This window comes from Xiphophorus maculatus, chromosome 13 (genome assembly GCF_002775205.1).
Source record: "Xiphophorus maculatus strain JP 163 A chromosome 13, X_maculatus-5.0-male, whole genome shotgun sequence".
Taxonomy (NCBI): domain Eukaryota; kingdom Metazoa; phylum Chordata; class Actinopteri; order Cyprinodontiformes; family Poeciliidae; genus Xiphophorus; species Xiphophorus maculatus.
The window spans coordinates 5,025,294-5,049,081 of NC_036455.1; the positions used below are offsets into that span (position 1 = coordinate 5,025,294).

General features: G+C 37.3%; 1 protein-coding gene across 1 annotated transcript in view; it reads left to right on the plus strand.

Moving 5' to 3' along the window:
* Positions 1–19,709, plus strand: part of LOC102218164 (TGF-beta receptor type-2-like) — a 30,994-nt gene extending 11,285 nt beyond the window's left edge. Inside the window, exons 4-7 of the mRNA XM_023345277.1 lie at positions 4,555–5,315; positions 7,062–7,203; positions 16,546–16,670; positions 17,588–19,709. Coding sequence (XP_023201045.1) covers positions 4,555–5,315; positions 7,062–7,203; positions 16,546–16,670; positions 17,588–17,767 — 1,208 coding nt within the window. The 3' untranslated portion in view covers positions 17,768–19,709. The remainder of the gene's footprint in view (positions 1–4,554; positions 5,316–7,061; positions 7,204–16,545; positions 16,671–17,587) is intronic.
* The last annotated feature ends 4,079 nt before the right edge of the window (positions 19,710–23,788 follow it).

The window sequence follows — 23,788 nt, forward strand, 5'->3', positions numbered from 1 at the left end:
CAAGTTATTTCTAGGAACCTTAGAGAAGCATCATTCCTCAGTAGTTCATCCACTTCATGACAAGTTTTATTAGCTTTTAGGGAATCCGTTTATTGGTGTTCGAAAGTGTCAATTTGCCCTTTGTTTGGTGTTTTTGGTAGATTTAACTGAAGAAACTGCAACTAACTGTATCTTTGTGACAGCTTGTTATACACCTGTTATATTGTTGTTTATCTGCCTCTTGTTTTAATGATGCATGACAACAGAATGCCACAAGAAAATAATATTTCAGCATCTATGCATTGGACACTTTAGCGCACACTATTTGATTATCAGATAAACCGGACTCCCTTTGATTTTTATCAAACATGTCACATATATTGAGCATATATCCAGCAGAATCAACACAACTTAAATTATCACAGCAACAATACAGTTTTACCGTTACTCCATCTCTATGTTATAAAGATGCTTTGCGTATCTTGGCATTTAAAATGCCAGAAATTGAAGGTGAAACTGATGGCAGGTACTCATTAACTATATTGACACAGTCATAGATCACTGAAATGTCATCCCAAGATGGCCAGTTGATCCTTAAATATGGAAAAAGTAAATAGAAATAAAACAAAACTGTACCTTCATAGGAAAAGTAACATACTAAAGCAGTAGAATGTTTGATTCCACACAACTCCCACTATTTGGAATGGAAGTGCAACTAAAGCAAAATACTTGTTGTAAAAACATGACAAGGACTTGATTTGAAGACTATTGATTTATAGCTCTGCTTTCTGATATTTATAGACACAAAACTGGTTCAGTATTGGAACCTTTTAATGGCTGAATGATTCATAGTTCTCAGATAACTGGCTGAACAAGCGAGAGAGAAAAAAACTGTCTAGTGAAAATTAGTACTGGATTACAAATGAGAACCTTCAGAAGACCAGCAGAAAATGAACAGTAATGTTCATCATTTGGAAAAAAAAAAAAAAACTATTACAAGTGCAAGATTCTTAAAAATGAGAATCTAAATATCCAGTAAAAGTATATTCTCCTGATGCAGCACAAATAGCTACAAATGAGTTTAAGACCTCATAAAACATAATCCATAACACAAATTTATCTGTGTCCTTGTTAAAACTCTAAACAGTTGAAGAAGTTTAAACTTCAAGGGGGAAGTTATCTCAGCAGGCAGGTGGGCTTTTTCATGAAACTCAGGAGCAAACATGCCACAACACATCCCTGTTAGACAGCTGATATTCTAAACAGTTGCTCCAGAGAAAGGGACAGACATGCTTCTTTTTTTTTTTTTGTAGACGTGGCATATTGGCTGACTGAACTGAATGTCTAAGCTCATTATGTTCAGCAAGTTTGTCTTAAATAGCAGAGTAGGTGTGGCAAACTGTAGCAGTTGCATAGAAGAAGGGAAAGAATGATATATGAAGTACAAAGTAGATTCATTAGAAAATTATCATGGAAAGGTCAGCCAAAAATCTGAAGATAGCAAGTGCTAATTTCACAAACATGTTTTAATGGGGGAACTGCATGTCATTTAAAAAACAAATAAAAGTTAAAACCGATTACAGGTTGTGTGGCAGACGCAACTAAACAATTGCGATTTTAATCTTGTCAGTAAATTAATGATCTTGTATTAAACTACTTTGAAACAAAAAAAGGTTTTTACCCCCTTGATAGCCAAAGGGCATCGCAACAAACTTTACAAAAGTATGCAGAACCTTTTGTTTTTGTTGTTATATTATGTCATTTTCTGTGCCAGAAAAGAATGGAAATAAAATTCAACTATCCAGTACTACATTTTATTTCTGCCTATATACAAACTAACATTAGCACTGTAGAACAGCAAGCTACTACGGGAAGTAAGACAAGTTGTAGTTTAAAACTCCCTTGAAGGAGTTCTTCAGAAGTCACGAGACTGAAGTCAGAGAAGCAGAAACAAAAATAAATCTTTGGTACAAAAGTCCTCGGAATTTTAAAGTTATGGACGTTTGTGACGTCAAAACTGTTTGTGTGGCTAAATGTTGGGAATATTGTGTATTTTGTAGTTTTAAGAATGATATACAATGTCTGCCCTTAAAAGCCACCATGACACTCCTACAGCAAACACTGAGTATTCATATAATACAATGCCATAAAAAGCTGCAAGAAAAAAAAAACAGTGCTCTCTATTGTACAATCATTAGATTTGACCACAACCACACCTGGAAAGATTACATCTGTCAAATGGTTGCTTTCTTGCAAACTTACTCACCCAGTTTTAAGCTTGTTTGGGGTTTTTATACGTCATCGCTGATCAGAGCGTGAACTCTTATTCCTCTAAACACAACATCCATCTTCTCCCCTATTCACCTTTTAACCAAGTCTACATTTTATAAAAATTTCTTTTCAGCATTTTCATTTAATATTTTTGCATATTTCTACTAGAGAGGTCAATTCCCTTCTTTTTCATTTTAGAGATTTCATAAGTTCAACTGTTTTTAATCAACCTCTGTCTCAAACACAGAATAAACTAACAGATGACTGTAGAATGAATTAACTACACCAAATGTCAATTTTAAAGGTCAAATTACTAACCCATAAACCATTCCTTTTTATAGTGAAGGCCTTTTAATTTAGCAAGTGTAAACAACTTTTAATTTAAGGTAAAATAAGAATTTTATGACACTGATTTAATCTTATATAACATCATGTTACATTAACACGCAGACCTGTTAACGTTGTAGACAACAACTTGAGGGCTTTTCTCAAATGTCTGCGTCAAGAGGCACAGTGACAGGTTGTTGTGAAAAAAAACTTCTCACTCTACGAAAGTCAAAACAAACTGTCTGTCTGGGGCCCTGCAGAGGATTTCAGACATGCGGTTTCCTGTTTAGAAAAAAAGAGAAAAAAAATTATAGAGCTCGAGGGCTTGGTCTGGGGAGTCAGTGAGATGAGTTTTACATTAATATTACTACCTTGTTCAAGACTGACTCTGGGCCTTTGTCTCACAGTATTCTTGTCATTTATTGTAACAAATGGAATATGTTAAGATATGTTTTTGCACTTTATATTTGTAGCAGTAAAAAGTAACGTTAAAACATGAAGATCTCTTAATGTAAAGTAGCAAAAGCTAGTTTGAACCTGATCAAACTGGAAAGAGTTGCTACTTCTTACTGTGCTGTTTGTACTGATATATTCTTATACATCCCGTTTTATGACTGCAACTTGAAAATGTATACTACAGATGCAGCAAATGGTGCCGTTTGCCAAAACAGTCGCAGGTTCCAGACACACCCTCTCCTAACATACAAAAATAAAACAAATTCTGTAAAGAGGCACAATATGCGGTTGGCTGGGTCGGGGTTTGGAGTTGTTTTTGGATCTGTGGTCCAGACGTTAATTTAAATGGACATTCCACAACCAAAGAGCAGTTCCTCCGCTGACCCAAGAGTACTGTCGTACTCTTAAATGGACAGACGAGCATACCACAAGCAAATCTGAATAGGCAATTTGGAATCTGTGTAAAACGCATGATAATTGTGCTAATCCAAAGAAAAAAGGAAAAGCGGGGGTTAGTAAAATGTCACGTTTTCATTATGATCCCCATCAGATAGAGTTGCAAAGACAAAAACCTTCACTTGCACTAGTTAAATGTCCATCTTTTCAAGCGTTTTAGAGAATATCCATCTCGATGAAACTTAATGGGATGTATTTAGATACTGATGAGTATCTAAAATAATCTAAATTAACCCGCTGGGAGGATGATTCATGAAATGTTCCTGCAACCAAAGGATCCTCAGCTGCAGGATATATTAAGTACATACAGAAGGAGTTCTTATGCATACTCTACGTAGTAAGTAGGGCAAAAAATCAGCAAAGATCAAGGAGCCTGAGGGAAAGATAAAAAGAACTGTGTCACAAATTGGGACACAATTTGGGTGATTAAAGTGACAAACATAAACATCTACAAACGCTCAAAAATCCCAGTGTAAACAGTTTAGGCCTAAAGGTTGAATTAAAAGTTCATTAAAAGTGTCGACTTTGCATTATTCAGTAAATAACACATTTCAATGCAAAGTTCCATTAAAATTTGCATTAAACGTAAATTAAAAGTGTCAACTTTGCATTAAAAGTGTCATTACTTATTGAATGACACTTCGTGACAAGGGTCGTAAACATTCATGAAGACTACTTCATGTTTATGACAGTGTCATGTCAGTCTTATGCACATCCCTTCAAATAAAGTGTTACGGATTATTTTATATTAATGCTTTAATGAAATTATATATTTATTTTTTATTTGATTTTATTTTTGTGGCACTAGTGGCTTTTATTCATTAGTAGCTTGACAGGAAGAAAGGCAGAGAGAGATGGGGAGGATATGCAGTAATTGGACCGGGAATCGAACCTGGGTCAGCTGCACACGCTCTACCGCTGACCTACCTGTGACCCTTTGAACTTTAAATTTTAAACAAAAAGTTGACACAATACCAAAGTGTAGTTATAAAGCTATCATAGTTTTATCTAGAGATGGATTCATCCGGAGTATTAATGTGTTTATCCTCGCTGTCTTCGTCACAGACTCTCAGGTTGGGCCTGTCATCCTGGTCAGCCTGCTGCCTCTTCTGGTCATAGCCATTTTTGTCATCACTTCGTTCTACTGTTACCGGATCTACAGTCAACAGGGAAACCCTCGCAAGAAGGGCAAGCCACTGGACAACACCGACAAGCACCCCATCATAGACAACGAGGGTTCAGACAGCAGCTCCACGCACGCCAACAACCTGAACCACAACACCGAGCTCCTGCCCATCGAGCTGGACGTTCTGGTCGGTAAGGGCCGCTTTGCCGAGGTCTACAAAGCCAAGCTGAAGCAAGGCTCGTCGGTCCGGGAGGAGCACGGCTTTGAAACGGTGGCAGTCAAGATCTTCCAGTTCGAGGAGTACGCCTCCTGGAAGAACGAGAAGGACATTTTCTCAGACGCAGACCTCAGGCATGAAAACGTGCTTCACTTCCTGACAGCAGAGGAGAGGAAGGGGCAGAGGCAGTACTGGCTGATCACAGCTTACCACCCACTGGGGAACCTCCAAGAGTACCTAACCAATCACATCATCTCCTGGCACGACTTGTGGCTGCTGGGGAGCTCGCTGGCCCGTGTAGTGGCACACCTGCACAGTGACCGCACTTCCTGCAGCCGCTTCAAGGTTCCCATCGCTCACAGGGACATTAAAAGCTCAAATATACTCGTGAAAAAGGACATGACCTGCTGCCTGTGTGACTTTGGCCTCGCACTTCGACTGGACAACTCTCTGTCTGTGGACGAGTTGGCCAACAGCGGACAGGTAAGACCTCCTGCTCCTTGATTCATCATTTAATTTCAGCTCCAAAATCTCTCACTGTCCTTAGTTTTGCTATTTAATGTGATTGATTGAGTGAATAAAAAAGAGTGCATAATTATGAAGTTGAAGGAAAATTATGTATGGCTTTCAAAATTAGAGGCAATCAAACTCTGAAACTTGAGAATTAATTTGTTTTTCAGCCCCCTTTACTCCTGATTGCCCTAAATAACGCCTAGTCGTAAGAGCAAGGAACCCAGTAGACAAAAAGTGGAAACATTTAAATTAAGGCTAGGTTTCAGGATGCAAACAATTAATAAACTTACAATTAATTATCAATTAATGGTTTATTAGATTAAAATTTGTTCAAATTGATTAAATAGTAACGTCCGCTTAGACCGTATTCCATTGTTGAAGTTTGGTCGTCATCCAGAAAAGGGCTCTTCTGGTCACTGTTAAATGGAGCTAGTTAATACAGAAATAAAGATGGCGGGGTCATACCAGAACAGGAAAGAGCTGCAGACTTTCAGAAAATGGGCAAGATAATCTGTCATCACCGCTAATAATTAGTTATAAACGCCACAGATTTTGTGTTTATGGAAGAACTAACTAAAAGAAAGCCAAAGGTAGTAGACACACAATCCATGTACAATCCATTTCTTCCTCAGTTAACATAAGGAAGAAAATGCTCTGGTCCAATGAAAGCATAGTTAAACTTTTTCATCTACAGGAAAGAAAAATTAAACTCAACTCTAAATAAGCCATTGTCACAGTGAAACATAGTGAAAGCAGTATCATGCTGTGGGGAGCCTTTTCTTTAGGCTGGCTGGATAGTTGAACTTTGCAAAATAGGCGATAACATCGGAAGTGTGTGACCAAATAAGACCATATTAAAAAGCATTTTTAATAAGATCAAAAGTTGATAAAACTAGATATTTGAATGAGTTTTAATTATTTTTGCTAGGACCAATGTACAAAGAAACGAGTCTACAGGTCTGCGGAACTAACAGGGAATCATCCATAAAGTTTGCAGATGTAATTGCAGTATTAATTATTTACTAAGTGTGTCTGAAAACCAAAACACATTACACATTTCAGATCTTTATTTGTAAAGAATATATTTAAAAAAACATGTATTATTCCAATAAAACACTAAGTTTTTGTTGGTAATGTAATAAAATGTTAGAAAAGTTCAAGGGAAATAAATATTTTGTTGGGCGCCAAGTTAGTTTAGGGAAAGAAAATCAACGTTCCGTATCTTAATGAGCGGCCTCAGGCTATTTTCTTCCTACCACAAGGATTTGAACTTAATGGACTCAATTTTCTAATGTGATAGCTCACTCTGTTTTTAAAATGACTCATCTTGAAAAGCCTCATCATAGGCTGCACAGCACAGCTAATGCATTTTAATGCTCTTAATGCATGTGAAGGATTCTCTTTTCCAAGCTGATAATAAGGTTATTAAAGAGAAGCGTCGCATTGATGAGCCCAGGAAAACATTTACATTCTAATTATTCTTCACATCCATCATGTTTTGTTTCGAATAAACTTGTTGTGACAAATGCTCAGGCACGAAGTGACCGCATGTCACCCAATTACTGCAACTACAGAGGAAAGTTTGCTCCTTAACAAGCACTCTTCAATAAAACAGTCATTTAGAGGGTGGCTTTTTAAGAAAGTCGTGTAAGTCTGTGTGTTTGTCTGATTTTTTACATTTATTTATTTATTTATTTATTTATTTACTTTTGTCAGGTGGGCACGGCCAGATACATGGCTCCTGAGGTGCTGGAGTCCAGAATCAATCTGGAAAACATCGAGTCTTTCAAACAAGCAGACGTTTACTCCATGGCTCTGGTGCTGTGGGAGATCATCTCCAGATGCAGCGCGATCGGAGGTAAGATGGTGGCAAGTACAGAAACTCTCAGATACCCCTAGGAGATATTGTCTTGCAAGTAAATTCAGGCATTAAAATTTGATTATTTCTTTTTAAAGGTATTTTGTTTTGCAGCTGAAGGCAAAATTTATGGTTTTCAGCTGTTCTTGACGTCTTGATTTTAGATTAGATAGATTAGATAGCATTTATTGTCATTGAACAGGATTCAACGAAATTTCTATTGCAACTCCCGTGCAAAAAGTCAAATATAGACAATAAATAAAATAAACAAACACACAATAATAATAATAACAATATATACAACTAAAATTAACTAAAGGCACTCAACCACACCAAAGAAGTAGCAGCAGGTCCAATTAGGGCAAATTGCAGATGATGTGACAGTGCAAAGTGCAGAACAATATGGCTGTGTGAGGGTGGGGGATATGTATGTGTGACTGCGAGGTTATGATATGTGTAGGAGGGAGTAATGGCTCTGATGGCTGTGGGGAAGAAGCTGTTTCTCAGTCTATTTGTTGTAGTCCGTATATTCCTGTCTTGTAGATTTGTTTTGCTCTGTGGTCCTTTCATGCAGTTAGGATACTCCAGGTGTTCAAGTATGTTGAGGTTTTAATTTAAAAAGAAATGTGGAAAAAATAAAAAATGTAATTTAAAAGTTGTGCTGACATGTTTGTTGGTTGCTTCATTCTTTTTATTTGATCCAAACCAGCAATCCCACTTGAAATGATTAAAATATCTCCTGATTTTACCCAAATCTCCGCTCTCATAAGTTGAGAATCTTCAACTAAGCAGATAATTTAAGCTCTATGTGAATTATTTATTACTCATTTGATGTTTATATGCTTAGTTGAGTTCTAGAAGGATTGCGTGAGATGTAGCAGTCGGGTCTGGCTTGCCAATCTGCTCCATGTTATCACACAGGAAATCATAAGGATAAATGGACTAACTTATTCATTTTGTCTGGACAGCGAACAGAAGTTCTGGATTTGGTGACTTAGTCACTGGTTCTGTCTCACTCACAGACACTTCCTGTAAATATGTATTTCTCAGGAAGCGTTCCCACATTTTCCAAACGATGGAAGAAAAAAATATATTTTTAGAGCAGACAAGCATATAGGAAAACGTTTTACTTCCTCTTCTTTAAGAAAATTGAAATAGATTTTTGTTCCTGGTCGCATTTAATCATGTGAAGTTGGAAACTATGCAAGAGTCTATCAAAAATAGAAAAGCAATGCTTCACATCACAGAACTCATTGTTGGAAGTATGGAAACTGATTCGTACAAAACAGAGGAGTGCACAGAAGTGACATTGTAAATAGTTTTCAAGAGCAATATTTGTTTTTGTGGCTCTATGATTGCTGCAACATGCAGTCACATTAACACAGTTACCTAAAAATACATATTTTTTAAATCATAATCTTTGTTGTTATCACAATAGTGGCACCAAATATCACAAAACAAATCCTAAGTCCATACAGCTGCTGGAGTTAGACAGTATCACTCTCTGTTAATATTAAGGTACTTTAACACATTAAATTTTAAAGTAACATGAAAAATTCCCTCTGCTGTCTTGAGACGATTGCATACAATTCCTAAAATTACACAAATAGAAGAAATAATCTGTCTAACCTCATGTTCAACACAAATACTTCTTGAAGGATACAGATATGCATGCATAGGCACAAAATCCATTCGTAAATCAAAACCATTTTAGAAAACTACATGTATCATTTGAGCTTGGTGAAAAAGAAACATTTGTTTGTTTGCTAAAGCAGTTTTATTTTCTGACTCATGAATCATTCACACATTAAAAGTCTCCTACACTCGATGAAAGAACCAGTGTTTTGACTCACATGAACCAATTATATATAAGATATTCAGATACTTTTTGCCTGCAGTCCGTTACAAAGGCACTCATTTATTTATTTACATCCATAAAATACCAAATATAGTATAGTTTGTCAGTAAATATGTTCGTCATTATCTGAAATTCGATAACGTGCGTTTTATCTATAGTTTTTAGTCTTTGGATTAGTTGTTTTGTTCCCCCAATCAGGAGGAACTAGGTAGTATATGAGATAATAGAACTATTGACCAATTGATTATGACAAAACTCTGGGTGAATTAAAACCTTTTCTTTTCAGTGTTACTACATAAGGATTTTATTTATTAAGCATTGCGTTTTCTGCCAGAAAATGTGAATCTGCCAGATATTTAAAGAGTTCTTTGGAAATCAAAGAACTCTTTAAATATTCATTGTGGTTAATATATTCTGCAGTGAGTGAACAGAGGTTCAACCAAGAGGCTCAGTACATCACAGAAAGGTTAGCAGTTCATCCACAGAAAATAAAAATCCTATAAAAGGACTGCATGTTCGTGTTGAATCAGTGCCAGAAGGGACAGCATATAAGAGAGATCCAAATTTACCCCCAGGCCCGTGTGGCCTGTGGAAACTTTTAAATTGTTTTGGAAATTAAATTCTCTGTCACATCTTTGATATTAATATAGCAGGACAGTAGAAGTAAGAAATGTTGCTGAAAGTAGTGAAGAGCAACATTTCCTGATTTATGAAGATAATTTCCACTGGTGCTTGCAGTTTTCGCAGAACTACTTTTTTCTCCCAGATTTTTTCAGAATTTGTCACATTGCAAAAAAAACATTGTACTGATGTTTTATTTCAGAGACTAAGTCAATATTGAGCCTCCCTATGTATACTTAGTAGAACCACCTATTGTTACAATTAAAATTTCAAAAGATTTTAGAGTATTTATATACCAACTTATAGTCACGTTGGCAGTAGGATTTCTTATGCTTTCTTTACACGACTTTCTTCCTGCTACTCTTTCATAAAACTAGATCTGTGAAAGCCACCATTGTAATCATAAGCAGATTCTCCCACCTGATCTGTGGATCACTGTTGCTCCTCCACTTCCTTCTACAGCCTGTCAGTTTAGGTTGATGCTCATAGGTTTGCTGTTAAGAATATTTAGATTAAACTGTCCTCTTTGCAATGTTTAAAGCTTTGAATATTGTTTTATAACCCAGCTATTTCTAAAAGGGTTTTCACAATTTTCTCTTTGACTTCCCTGGAGTGTTTCTTGGTTGTCCCGTGGGCTCCTTGGCATTCATGAGGCTTTTTGTTCTCTAATGTTTTCTAATTAACCTCAGAATCCTTCACAGAACAGCTGGACTTACAGTAAAAGACGGTTGTTATTTTCCCCCCAAACTAAAAGCAGAAGTGAAACTGTTGCATTCAGTTATGTGTCCCCAATACATAAATATACAGTAGGTGTGCCTACAAGTAATGTAGTAATTTATGCACACTGTATTTATTCAGAGTGACCAGTTTTTGTTTGCAGTTAAGACATTAACTTGGATGCTAAGCATTAAAACAGTACAAGCACTTCATGATGAAATTCCTTTTGTACTCTTTGGAAATTTCCTCTTAAGTTCCGCTTAAAGATAAGAGTTGACCTGTAGAGAATAGCAGTGTGTTATCTTTATGCAGTTGGAGTGCAGCGTTCAGCTCCTCTTTGTGTTCATTACAAGATGCCGACAAAAACTCCATCCATGACCCCATTAGTCATGACGGGAGCCAAGCCTGAAAGTGTCAAACAGGCGATCCATCTTCAGTGGAGGAATCAGCCCACTGCCGCCCTAAAGTGCCGTAACTTGTGTGTGTGTGTGTCAAGCAAGGTCAGAATGTGTGCAAATCATAGAAATGAGTGATTATCGGCAGTTCAAGCATTGTGCGGGAGTTCATGTCCATGCTCGACCGTTTGTTTTCACTTCCCTACGAAGTCTCGGCGGTCCCGTTTCGGTTCTGCCGCTGCTCCCGTCTCCATTGTGTCAGAGCAGAGATGGAGAGTCGCCTTTCGGCATGAACGCTCCTGCTTTGGTGCTTTCCTGTTTTCCCCCCCCATAACTCCTCTCCGGGGGGGATCTCCTTGAAGTGCATCAATGCTGTTATGCAAACCCAACAGTGTGCGACCCATGTGACCCAAACCCCCTCTTCCTTTCCAGCTGTAAGACTATGTGAGCCCTGTGGGTGCATTTGAAAAGAAAATAGCCCATTTCCTGTTTTAGTGAAAACTATTCCAAGACAAACTGTTTTTAGTGTGAGGGTTGAAACAGTTTGGAAATTTGGATCTATCCTTTCTTTAATGTCTTTTGACAGTGGGCCAGGCTGAGAATAATGACAGAGGTTAAAACTAAACTTGTCTCATGGCTCCTACGCCGTCTGGGAAAGTCTGGAATTTGATTTTGGTGTTTTTCAGATCAGACTACATATGGAAAGAGAAAATAAAACAGTGGAAAAATATTTGTTTTTTACACAGTTTCCGCTGCCCTGTTGTCTTTTTTTGTCCTATCCTTTATTCCTCTGACCTTCATGTTCTTTCTTCTTTACTTTCCTGTGTCCTTTCCTTTCTTTGTGTGTACCACCCCATTTTCCTTCTTTCTCTGTTTCCTTCTTCCTTTAATCTATCTTTAATCTTTCATTCTTACTTTATTTCCTTTTTCTCATCCATGAATTTTGCCACAAATATTAAAGTAAAATTTCATAATTTATGTTTTAGAATAAACATAAAGGACTCAGAACTCTAGAAAATTGATTCTGGAAAAGGCTATATTTTTACATTTACTGTATACTATCAAGTAAAACTCTGTATTCTTCTGTATTCTCTGAGTCTGAGTATGCTTATCTACATCCTGAACAACTATATCAGTTACAGAACCAAATAATGACAAAACGCAAATGCAATCCTTCAATCCTGAAGGTTTCACTTTCTTTTGCATATTGTTCTGCTTTTTCCTCATCTGAGGCACACAGCCGTAAAACATTTTGCAACGCAACATTTATCACAGCCCAATGATTTTCCTAATTCAGCCACAAGTAGACAGGGAGGGAGGATGGCCAGTGTGGTGGACTTTCTTGACAGGGGAAGCGCAGGAGTTCCCGTCCCACCTACGGACTAAAGATAGAAGCGGCCGGGGCAGTTTATGTGCTTTTCCTGTCTTCTGTATACTGTATCTCTGTTCCCATTTTTCCAGAGCTGGCAGCTCTCTGGGGCAGGCAGCAGGGTGAAGCTGATTAGGACTAAAATCCAAGAAAGTATCCTTGTGCTTATAGATAAAGTCTTTGTACAAACAACGGATGGGCAATGCAATATTGCTTGTCATATATCATTATCACAATGAGTGAACCTGTGATAATAATGTGATAATGTTATATGCATCCCCAGGAGTCCATTTGATGAGCAAATTTTGTTTACTCATTCATGGTGTGTTTCAAAAAATAATGCATGCTGCAGAATACAACAAGTTACTTGTGGCATCAAAATAAAAAAATAAAAATAACTTACTTGGCCTGTGAGAAAGTCTAAGATTTAAGCTTTTCTCAGGCAGTAAATTCACTGTGTTTAATATCTACCAGGAGGGACAGGTGAGGGAAATGACCTTGAAATCGTTGAAAAGGAAACAAAAGTTTAGGAGCAAAAATTGAAAATCTCCAGACACATGTAAATATTATCTAAGTTAACTTATTTTTAGTAGCACAAAAAATACAGTTATGTCACAATAAAATTTGAAGTGTTTTGACATATGTTACTTATATAAAAGTAGGAAAGATCAAACATTTCCTCATTTAAAACAAGTCTTAAAACAGTTAATCCCACTCCAGATCATGATAAATACACAACCCCAAACCAACCAATTAAAAATAATTTTGTTGTTTCACATCATACACATTGATTCATCAATATCAGTGACCTTGTGTCCTCAAACAGCACGCTACGTGACTACAGATCCAAAGAGCTGTGACTGATAACTCACAACATTAACCTGAACTTTGTATAAGATGTGCTGGGGATTCCCCAGCTGGACGTCCCCAAACCACAGCGTCTGTCACGGACTTCTCCTAGGCTTTTCTAAACTCTATTCAGATTTTTTTTAAACAAACTCGGTGGTTGTCTACCATCCTCAAGATGTTTTAACAGCTGCAGATTGCTCAGATCAGGCGAACTCTTCATAGCAGTGATTATCTCATAACCACTGGGTGGTGGTGGGTCGGATCAGGATCTTATGGATGATCAACATGTAGATCACAGATCGTAATGATAACATGAAAGGAGTTCTAGTATATAGTTTAAATCCTCCCAGTTCTTTCTTTAATTAAAGGAGAGATATAGCCATGTGTGTTTAAAATATATTGTATGAAATAAACTGTAAACCAGCCAGTCACCTGTGTAGAAATATTCCCTTATACGTTTGCAGTAAAATTGCAATTGCAATCTTTATAAGTGTGTTCAAAAGGACAAAGCGCTGCTAGACTGCAAATACACAAAATCTTACCAAATATTTCTTTGTCTATTTTTGAGATCAAATATCTTGAAATAAGACAAAATTAACTTAAAAGTAGCTGTTCGACAAGACGCAGAAGCTTGTTTTAAGTCAGTGATTCCTTAATATTGATTAAAAAGTTCAACTTCCACTGGCAGAGTGAAATAATATGCCAGCGGATCTGGTGCTTTTTCATCAATGTTAAGAAATGATTTGCTTTGCAGTGATAGTTTAAGTCTCAAAAAATGATAGTGGGAGGTTGAAAATGTGTTAACAGTACCACAACTGGCTCCAGTTCAACCAGCAGCTAGTCGGGTTCTCCAAATGTCCTTCTGTTTCTGTGAGTAAAACACTGACGGCTATCAACAACGCCACAGAATCCCCGTTTCTGAAAATCTACTCTGTTCCTTTAAGAGAAAGCTAACTCTGAATGCATGCTGTACTGTAGCTGTTTTCTCTTTGTTTGTTTTTACTGCTAGCTGGAAGTCTTTTCACAGCAGCTTTGATGCCATACGCTGCATTTATTCTTGAATCAGAAGTACGTAAGCATTAAATTGATATATGTAGAGCGTAATGAAAAAGAGCTGCATGCTTTCATGCTCCGCCTCTTGTTTTTCTAAATTGTCCCACGAGCAGAGTGAATCAGCCATGACTCAATTCACTTAAGAGAAAATTGGAGCAAGAATACATCTAAACCAACACAAACTGAAAAAGACATGTCGCAGTTTCACCACGTCTCAGTGAAGCTCTTTCTTTTGTCTTTGATGCCCTCTGCTTGCATCCCGTGCCCTCAGACTTTCTGCTGCCATGATCTAATCTGAGACAAGGAGAACAGCCCAGAATCAGCCAGTCTGGCATCAGACATGGCTTTCCTGTCCTTTTATCTTTCACAACTTTAAAGTTGGAAAAGCTCAACACATCGCCAAGAAAAGGAAAAGTTGGATTCGACGCTTAGATCTTTTATATCTCTGTCTCTGTTTCTTCAAATTTCTCCAATGTATAATTTACCCAGTCCAGATTTAGGGCTTGAAATGACTACGATGGCGTTCCTCGGCGGGGTGGGGCCAAGAAGGGGGATAATAGTGGAGTGAGGCGGGTTGTGGAGCTGCAGACGTAGAAATGCTTTCATTCCCCTGAGGGAGAGGCTGGCCCAGTCTGGAGAGTGGGCGGAGAGGTTAGAGGCAGCTGTTTTCCAGATGTCAGAGCTGTAAGATGTGTGCGACTGTAGTGGCCGATGGTGTTGTATGTACATGTGTGTAAGCAGAGAGATTGGGTGTTGGCGATCAAACTGTCCAACTGCACACTGGGGACAAAGTTTTTGCTCTTACGACCACATAATCTATAAACGTTAAGAGAAAGAAAAGTCCCACCAAGTTTGGTTTTACTGAAGTGCCGTTATTGTTTTTATTGAAGTTAGGGCCTTTATAAGTTATAGTTAATGGTAGGTTGTGTCCGTGCTGTATGTTTCAAAGTAAGCTCCTCTAATGTGTTATAAACGTTTATGCAACTGCATCGCATGACTTTCACTGCGCAAAACAAGTGTTAGTGCCACCACAGCCTACTAAAAGTCAGACAGCGGATTAGTCAGGCCTCCAAAAACAAAGTTATCTAGGTTCGTGCAAGAAACCTGGCTGTGTCTGTGTTCTTGGGACTTTTTAGACTGAATATGAACTTGTAGAATAACAGAAAAGCAGACAGTAGTCATGAGGGGAGCATTAATCAGGGAAAAAGAGAAAGCGGGAAGTTTGGGGGAAAGGCAGCCAGGTTGGCAGTAGATACAAAACGTAGAGTTCCTCATGTGGAGTCCCAGACAGTTTGCACAGACATTTCTGACAAGTGTTAGAAAAAAGACCAGAAGATGGGAAAATACTGTATGTGCCAGCCTTGTAAAACAGTGCAGCTGTCTGAATTTTGAGGAAATTCTCAAGTGTGTTTTCGGTTGCATTTTTGAGTCCAGACTTTGATTCCATTTTGTTTTCTGATTTCCTTTAATGATGGTCAGCATTTCCACCATCTTTAGACTAAGCCAAACATAACAGTATTGTGTGGAGTTTACCTGAAAGAGAATTTCAGTTTAAGTTACTGTAAAGGTCCCAGAAGCCATTGCTTGCACATCTGTGAGCTTTGTAGATTCTCTGAAATTTGTTTCTTTCACACAGGAGCAAAATGATCATTTAATTTTAATAGTTTGAATTGTTTATTAATGTTTATTCTGAATCACAGTTATACCTATGCTTGTCGTAATAATCACTTACTCGTCTGATGAATTAAAATGAGCTCAATAACGTCTATTCTGATTATTAACATTTTTGGTATTTATATTACTTTGTTTACAGAGACATCATAATCCATTTTATTTATGGTTTTGGTTGTGTCTGCTTTTTATTTTTGTTGTATTTATTGCTTTCACTTGTTGTGTTTGACTTAGGATGTTTAAAATATCTTCCAATTCCAGTGTTAAGAGTTCTTTTCAAACTCAAAGTTTGTTGGTGTTTAAGAAGGCGAACTTGCATTATCATGCCATTGTCATCATATTAGTTAAAATGGTCTGAAAACAACCTATAACACAACAGTGTTATAGGTTATCACAATAATTACTGGGACAATTAATCATCCAGAAATTTATTGTGAGTTATAGCAACCTACATAAGAATCAACTCCCCTTGAACACAGAGAAAAGCCCTGAATAAAGTTTATCTTGTATTGCATAAGATCACTCCTTTAGACAAAATCACATTGTAGTCTTTAGAAAAAAGAAGTATGTACTTTAATGCAGCTTTCCTTTACATCGTACAGTGCATGTTTTGTTGTGGTGTCAAGAACAGAAAATTGTTTCTAAAGAAGATGAATGAAAGTCTCCGACAGCAGGTTTATTTATTTCTGGTGTGGCTCACTGTCATTTCCTCAACAGAGTCGTATCTGCTAGTTAAATGTGTCCAAATTTAAAATTTTGAAGTTAACCTTTCTGCTCTTGTGTCATGTTTTGTGCGATCTTTCATGCAGAGGTGAAGGAGTACAAGCCCCCCTTTGGGAACCTGAGGGAGCACCCATGTGTGGAGAGCATGAAGGACAGCGTCCTCCGAGACAGAGGAAGACCCGAGATCCCCAACAGCTGGACGAGCCATGCAGTAAGAACCACCACACTGTCCTTTCCTTATGATGATGTTTGAAAACCTGCATGCTTCTCTTTAACTTATCTTCAAATACAGAAACAGCGCCTTGCAAAAGTGTTCATACCTCTCAACCTTTAGTCATGTTACAGCCTCAAACCTCTGTGTCTTTTCTGGGGGGGGGGTATGTGATGGACCAACACATCAAATGCAACCAGTTGCCTTCAGATGTCACATAATTACTAAAGTGAGCCACTTGTGTGTGATTTAACTTCAGTATAAATGCAGCTGTTTCATGAAGTCATTTTAAAAAAGGATTGCTTTCTGGAATCACAAGAAAGATTTACATTTTTTTTCGTTGGTTATAGAGAAGCTTATAAATCATCCTCAGCAAGTCCTTTTAATAAAAAGTGGATTAAAAGCTGATTTTTTTTTTTTTTAATCAATACTGCTTTCACGGTGTTGTATTGTAAGGTGTAATGTCCTCATTTTAAATCTTAATTTTCCAAAGTATGCATCGCTTGAAAAATCTCAGTTTCTCAACTTTTTAGTTATTTAAAGCAAATGGATTATATATTACTTTTCCAATCGTTTTGACCACTCAAAGCGCTTTACGCTAGAGTCACATTCAGCCCATCGCATACGCAGATCGGTAGGGAGCTTGGGGTTAAGTGCCTTGCCCAGGGGCACATCAACATGTGACAGGAGGAAGCTGAAATCGAACCTACAACTATCCGATCACAAGACTATTATTGTTGATACTGATTGGGTTTTTTTTTTTTCTTTTACAATGCAAACTTTTTTTTAAAAAATGACGACTAAATGGTGGCATATTTTCTCTGTCGTTATAAGTAGATAGGAATGTCAGGACAGTTTGTTGATCAGTATGGAAGCCCGGCTCTGTGACTGACCGTCTGACTGTGGTCCCTCTGCAGGGCATCCAGATGGTGTGCGGCTCTATAGAGGAGTGCTGGGACCACGACCCGGAGGCCCGCCTCACCGCGCACTGCATCGCCGAGCGCTTCGACGACGTAGAGTACCTGGACAAGCTGTCGGACTGCTCCGACTCAGAGGAAAAGATGCTGGAGGAAATCATTGTGGTGGACGAGAAGTAACCGCTCAACAGAACCGCTGCCCCCACCGGGGTGACTGAGGCATTACAACCAAACAGCTTGGAAAGAAAGGACTTTCAGAGGATGGAGTAGTTCAGTCCACCTGATGGGTGACAAAGCAGACAAACTGGAAGATGACAGTGATTTTTCTTCTTTTTTTTTTACCAGAGAAATCATCAGGATCAAATCAGGAACAAACACGGGAGATCAAACTATGCATCAGTTTTAACCAAGTACTATTTGCACTTTATGAATAAGAATTTATACAGTATATATGCACACCAAAGTGGAGAGCGGTTTCAGTTTCACAGAGAATTTTCAGGTATAGAAATAAACGGAGCTGCACATAGAAGGGAGCTATGTAAATTAGAGAGGAATTTAATACACTAATATACAGCTTATTTTGTATTCAAGTGCCTGTATTGTTTTTTATGTTTTATTTCTGGCTTTAGATGAATGTCTTGACCAAAAATGCAAGGTGGATTTCAGTGTATGAAAAACTGAATCCAGTGGAGAGTGGGCTTTTCGTTCAGCTACAGATAAAAGGCATCGAACTCACAATGTAAGAACCAGTTTTAACTGCTTAAAACTGGTTGCATCTTTTATGTCCATTTTATGCAGCAAGAAGCGGCGAAGTTAACGTCTGTGAAAGCAAAGTATTTCTGCATCAGCGTGATGTTTCCTAAAGGAACGTTTAGCCAAAACACGGCGGCAAAGCAAGACTTTACAACTATATGAGGAAACTGGACAAGTAAAACTAATGAACTACGAGGATCTCTGCCTGGTAAAGATGTGTAAAAGCCTTAAAGTGAGCTTACTTGTCTTACTGCTCTTTGCTGCAGGTGTCTAAAAGGAAGCTCTGTTTTAACTCCCTTGTATTTACCCCTAAAGTCTGGATTCACACGTTGACGTCTTTACCCCAACTGTAACATCCACACACCCTCTGAGGACATAGTCCATTTTAAATATGCACAGTTATGGCAAATTGTATTAAAAACAATTCTTTCTTAATATTTACCTTGGAAGATTCAATCATTAATATGAATGAATCTCACAAGGTAAATGTTCTCAAATTAATGCTGGAGTCGCCACCCTTCAACTTTTAGACTTCCCCCTCTTCCAACACAGCTGAATCAAATGAATGGCTCGTTAGCTGGCCTCTGCAGAACTTGGTGCAATACTGAGGAAGTGCTGGAGTTGGAGACCCCACATTATAAGGTTGGATTTTTCTAAAAGTTTCAGTGTGAGATCATGTTGCTAAAACAACAATAATAATAATAAAAAAATCTTATGTGCTTTACACATCTTTATTAGTGGGGCCAAAAAGGAGGAGCATTGAATCTACAGCAGATTATCAGTATATGAAAGAGAATATCCTTTTAAATTGGAAGCTCTGAGAAAAAGCGTCATCCTATGTTGTACCAAAGAAATCAAATCAAAGAAATGCATATTTGTGTATGTCTGTAGCTTTAAAAAAAAAAAAAAAAAAACATTCCTAAATGTTTCTAATCTAAAAACATAAATTTTAAAAATAAAAATAGGACACAATATGAAGGAACTTGTCATTGATGTCCTGAGGTAAAACCTTTAGATAAAAAGAGACATGTTGGAATAAGAGTTTTTCAGGAGTTTTCACAGTACTATATTCGTGTTTGTATTTGTGTGTTTCTTCTTCAGAGGACTTTATTATTGTCAGATTATTAGGTCTGTTTATTCAGACCAAAAAGAATAAGGAAAGCTATATAATATGTTAAGGATGCTAGACTGGAGGAGAAGCCCTCTTTTCCATATTTTATGAAAGCTGAATATGTAAAGTGTTTTGGGCTAATGTGCCTTATTTTCATACAGAAAACCAATGTCTCAGCAAACCTCCAAAAATATTTTGTATCAAACTTTTGTATAAAAGTGTAAAGTCAATATTAAAATATTTTCTATTGTGTTTTAATATGATTTCCAATCTTTTAACATTTCTGAGCTACACTTCATTCTGAGTCCGGTTATTGTAATACACTTTTTTTTATTAGTTATTTAGTTTTTTGTTTCTTATCATTTCTGTTACTACAACTTTGAACTTATTCCTTTTGATTTTATTCCCGTTTATCTTGCAATTTAAAACTTCCATCTCCAGCATATAACACTGTGTAAGTAGGCGGCCAATGTCCAAAAAAGGTTAAATCCTGAATTTGTATCAAAGTAACATTTGCATGAAGCAGTAAATAGATTTAGCTTCTTTATATCGCTCTGATGGGAAGTTAACGTAGCTCCTCATGGGCATGAAAATAGTTCCTAACTGTCTTTTTATGATTTATTTAAATGTTTTCACATGGAGGGATGACAGTAATAGAAAAGAACTTCAGTGACTTTAACAAGAAGTATTGCATCCTTCAATTTGCATTTATTCCCCGTAGGGTTAAAATTATACATCCAGACTGAAATCAAAACATATCTACTAATATTTGGTTAATCGTCCTTTAGCACTCAACATCATAATTCTGGCTGAATATTTAGCAACTCATTTTGGCAAAATGGGTAGATTCTGTTTAAACTGGTTGGGTTGCAGTTTAGGTTGAGGTTTTTGCACATAAAATATCAATTTTAATTAAATAACCCAACATGTGAGAATAGGAATATGTTTGTTTTTGGGTTTTTTGCATTAGTTGTTCTCAAGTCAGCAACATGAAATCAGACAAATCTGGCTCCTTCACTAATAAGAGTTTGCTTCAAAGTGAAGGCAGCACATTTAGAAACACTCACTACTTTTCTCTGCATGTACACAAAGACAACCTCAGCTTGTGACTGTTGGCCCATATATAACAAACCTCAAGCTGATTTTGAAGTATCAGTTCCTGTGATGATGGACAGACACAGTGTGTGTTCTTACACTGACAGTTGGCTGAATGAGCTAGAGATGAGATAAGGGCTTCAGAAGGTCCGCTCAGTGTTTGCTCGGATGGCCTCTGCAGCGTTTGACAGCCCTTTTGATCCTCGGCCCACATATCTGACTTAAGCTGCCTCCGGCTTCCTGCCAACACATCTGAGCCACTGCTTCACAGTTTCTCCAGGTTGTTCGTCTGCAAGAATCTGTAGGCTTTTAATTCACTTACTGCATCCCAGAACTTCGTCTGTATTGCTTTTAGCACTTTGCGTAAACTGACCGGAGAACTTCAGCTTAGAGCGCAGAGCCAGAGGACAGCTGAGATGGTTTCTGTCTGATTGGAAGTCTGAAGGTCGTTTAGGTTTGAATACACCTTTAATGTTTGCATGCTTTCCTTGGAGAGAGACAGGTTGTCTTCTAGTCTTAAGATGAATCAATAGTTCTCCTTTCTATGTTTTTCTTTGGACTTTGTTTTTTGTTTTACACATTTTATAATGATTAACTTAATAGTCAGGTATTTTGATAATATTTTATGTTACTTTGTCGCTTAACTGTGTAGCACCAACGTATCATGTAGATCCACTTCTGGGATCTTGGTTGGTACATTCCTCAGAAATCTGATGCATTATCCATACACTTGTTTTATGCCATCTGGTGGAGAATCTGATTACTACATGAGCTCTTCAATCCTTTTTGGTATGGCCAGGAAAAGTTCTGTTAAAAGAAACAGATTACTTCAAAGAATGGTTGTTTAGGCGAAACTCCAAATAATAACAAAGTGGATACTTTTGTTATGGAAATGTGCTGTATCAAATACCATACTTGTCTCATGGCTTCTGTTGGAGGCTCTAAGTACTACAAGTGGCCTGTGCCTGGTTTAATTGCCAAGATCTTGGCTTGACACGTTTTCAAAGAAGCTGTTTTTGAAGTCAATCAGCAAAAATATATGATTAAATAAAAATTATAGAAACACTGAAGAAAATTAGTTGTAATGCTTTAGGTACACAGCTTGATATATTCAGCGTTCTAATATCTTGTTTGATTTGTTTTTATCAGTGTGATTAGTAGTTGTGTCAAAGGATGTGATGCAGCATTAAACGAAGCTTTTTGATGGGGAAAAATCTGCTTAAAGTTAAACGTTACTGAAGGACAGTGGTTGGTTTAGTGTTGTTGTTTTTATGCTTAAAGGGACATAATGTTTTAAAGCAGAGTTTTTTATTTCAAATTGGATCCTTCTGTTGTTGGACTCCAATCTGCAACATGTTACTTTACATCTGTTAGTAAACCATACAGATATAACCAGCCGCCACTGGTTACAGGAATATTTTATGGATCAGTTTCAAGTTGTTTCTAGAAAATTTCTTGACTTAGTTTGCACCTTAAAAACCAAAGTTAAAAACTCTAACATATTTAAACTTTATCTACAAAAATGCCTTAATTCAAATTTGATACTCATCTGTGGTTCATTATAAAATATGATGAAACTGATAATCAGGCTCTTTTTTTCCAAAAGCATCTAATTAACAGTTACATTTTCAAGAACATGATACTCTGGCTGCTATTTTTATTTTACAGGGACATCATGTACTGTACATCATCTTGGATATTTGCATAGCTGTATCACTCGACACCTGTAGTACATAGATCTTCCACCAGGGGCAATGTGACAAATATAGGATCTGACCTCATTTATTGGGGGGGGTTGTTAAAGAGAAAGCAATCTCAGAAAATTACGTATCAAAATTGACACATTTTGCCATTTATATGCTTAAGAAAATAGAAAAACAAGTGTTCACACTGAGGTATTTACAGATACATTTTATGTATCTGTAAATACTACATGTTGTATTAACTCACTGTGTACTTTTCTGTGGTTATTGTTGCATACATATGCATATGTTGTTTGTTGCTATTTCTTGATTCTCTGTTCTCTCCAGGTATAGATGAAGACTTCTAGGGCGCTGTCTTGTATTTCTCTATCGTTCTTTCTTCCTTCTCTTATTTATTTTTTTCTCTTTTAAACCTTTTTCCACACCATTCTTCTTTTCCATTTCCATTTATTTTCTATCTCGGTGTCTTTTCCATTTAAAACAAACTCAAATCAATTTCTAATGAAGCTCAAGTGGACCTTCACATGCTCCACTTGTGATGGTGAATCTATTGGGTTTTACCTGAACAATCAGTTTTTACGCTGCTGGACAAGGGAACAAATAGGAAAACATTCAATGAATGTCTTAAAGAAAACCTGGCAGTTGTGACATCTATGTCACATTTTTAGCTTTCTACCTGGAAAAATTACAATTTTTATTTGATTTTATTTTATTTTTTTAACCCTCAAATAATTTGTTAGCCAGAGTTAATGAACAAAGTCAGTAATTTTCCTCCGCCAGCAGTCATGGGTTAAAAAGCAAATTAAGACCAAAACAATCTTTGAAAGCCTAAAGAACTTTTCACTAGACCATTTTAAGACATCATAGAAAAGCTTGGCAGCTTAGAAATTCATTGCTGAAGGTTTGTACATCACTGAACCCCTCCTTTTTTTTCAAAGCTTTATTTTCCAAGCCCCATTCTGTTACATCAAAATGCTCTTTGTTTGATACAAAGCGTCTGAATGAAGGCACCATTCTTGAAGATTGAAAATCCACCAACGATGGAAAAAATGCACTTGGGAGCAGTTGGAAAGTTTTCTCTCATTTTTTTTCAGCTTCAGTGAGCTGAGTTTCTGTCTCACAGGGAGTTTCTTTGATTGCCCCTTCCCACAGTTCAAATGCTCTATTTACATAAACTGTGCCACAGGCGTTCATTGCGTGGGCTGCACCAAATATACACCACAGATCCTGCTGAGGTTTTTGTATGCAAGATGATGATGGATGGCGTATAATCTCTGCATTATAAGCAGATTACCATAGGAGAGTCAATGAGAGTATTTCTTATAATTCTTCAGCATCAAATAAGTTTTCAAACGGCAGAGAGGCGCTCGCTGGGGAGATGGAGATGACAGAGAAAGCCTCCAGGTGCCCTGTGGAAAACTTACTTTACACCGACTTAAAAGAGGAGAGTATATTCTTAGCTGCAGTTTGGTAACAGTACATATCGACTGTCTGACTAGATTGCGAAATAAATTCTCTGTTTCCGTCAACATTCTTGCA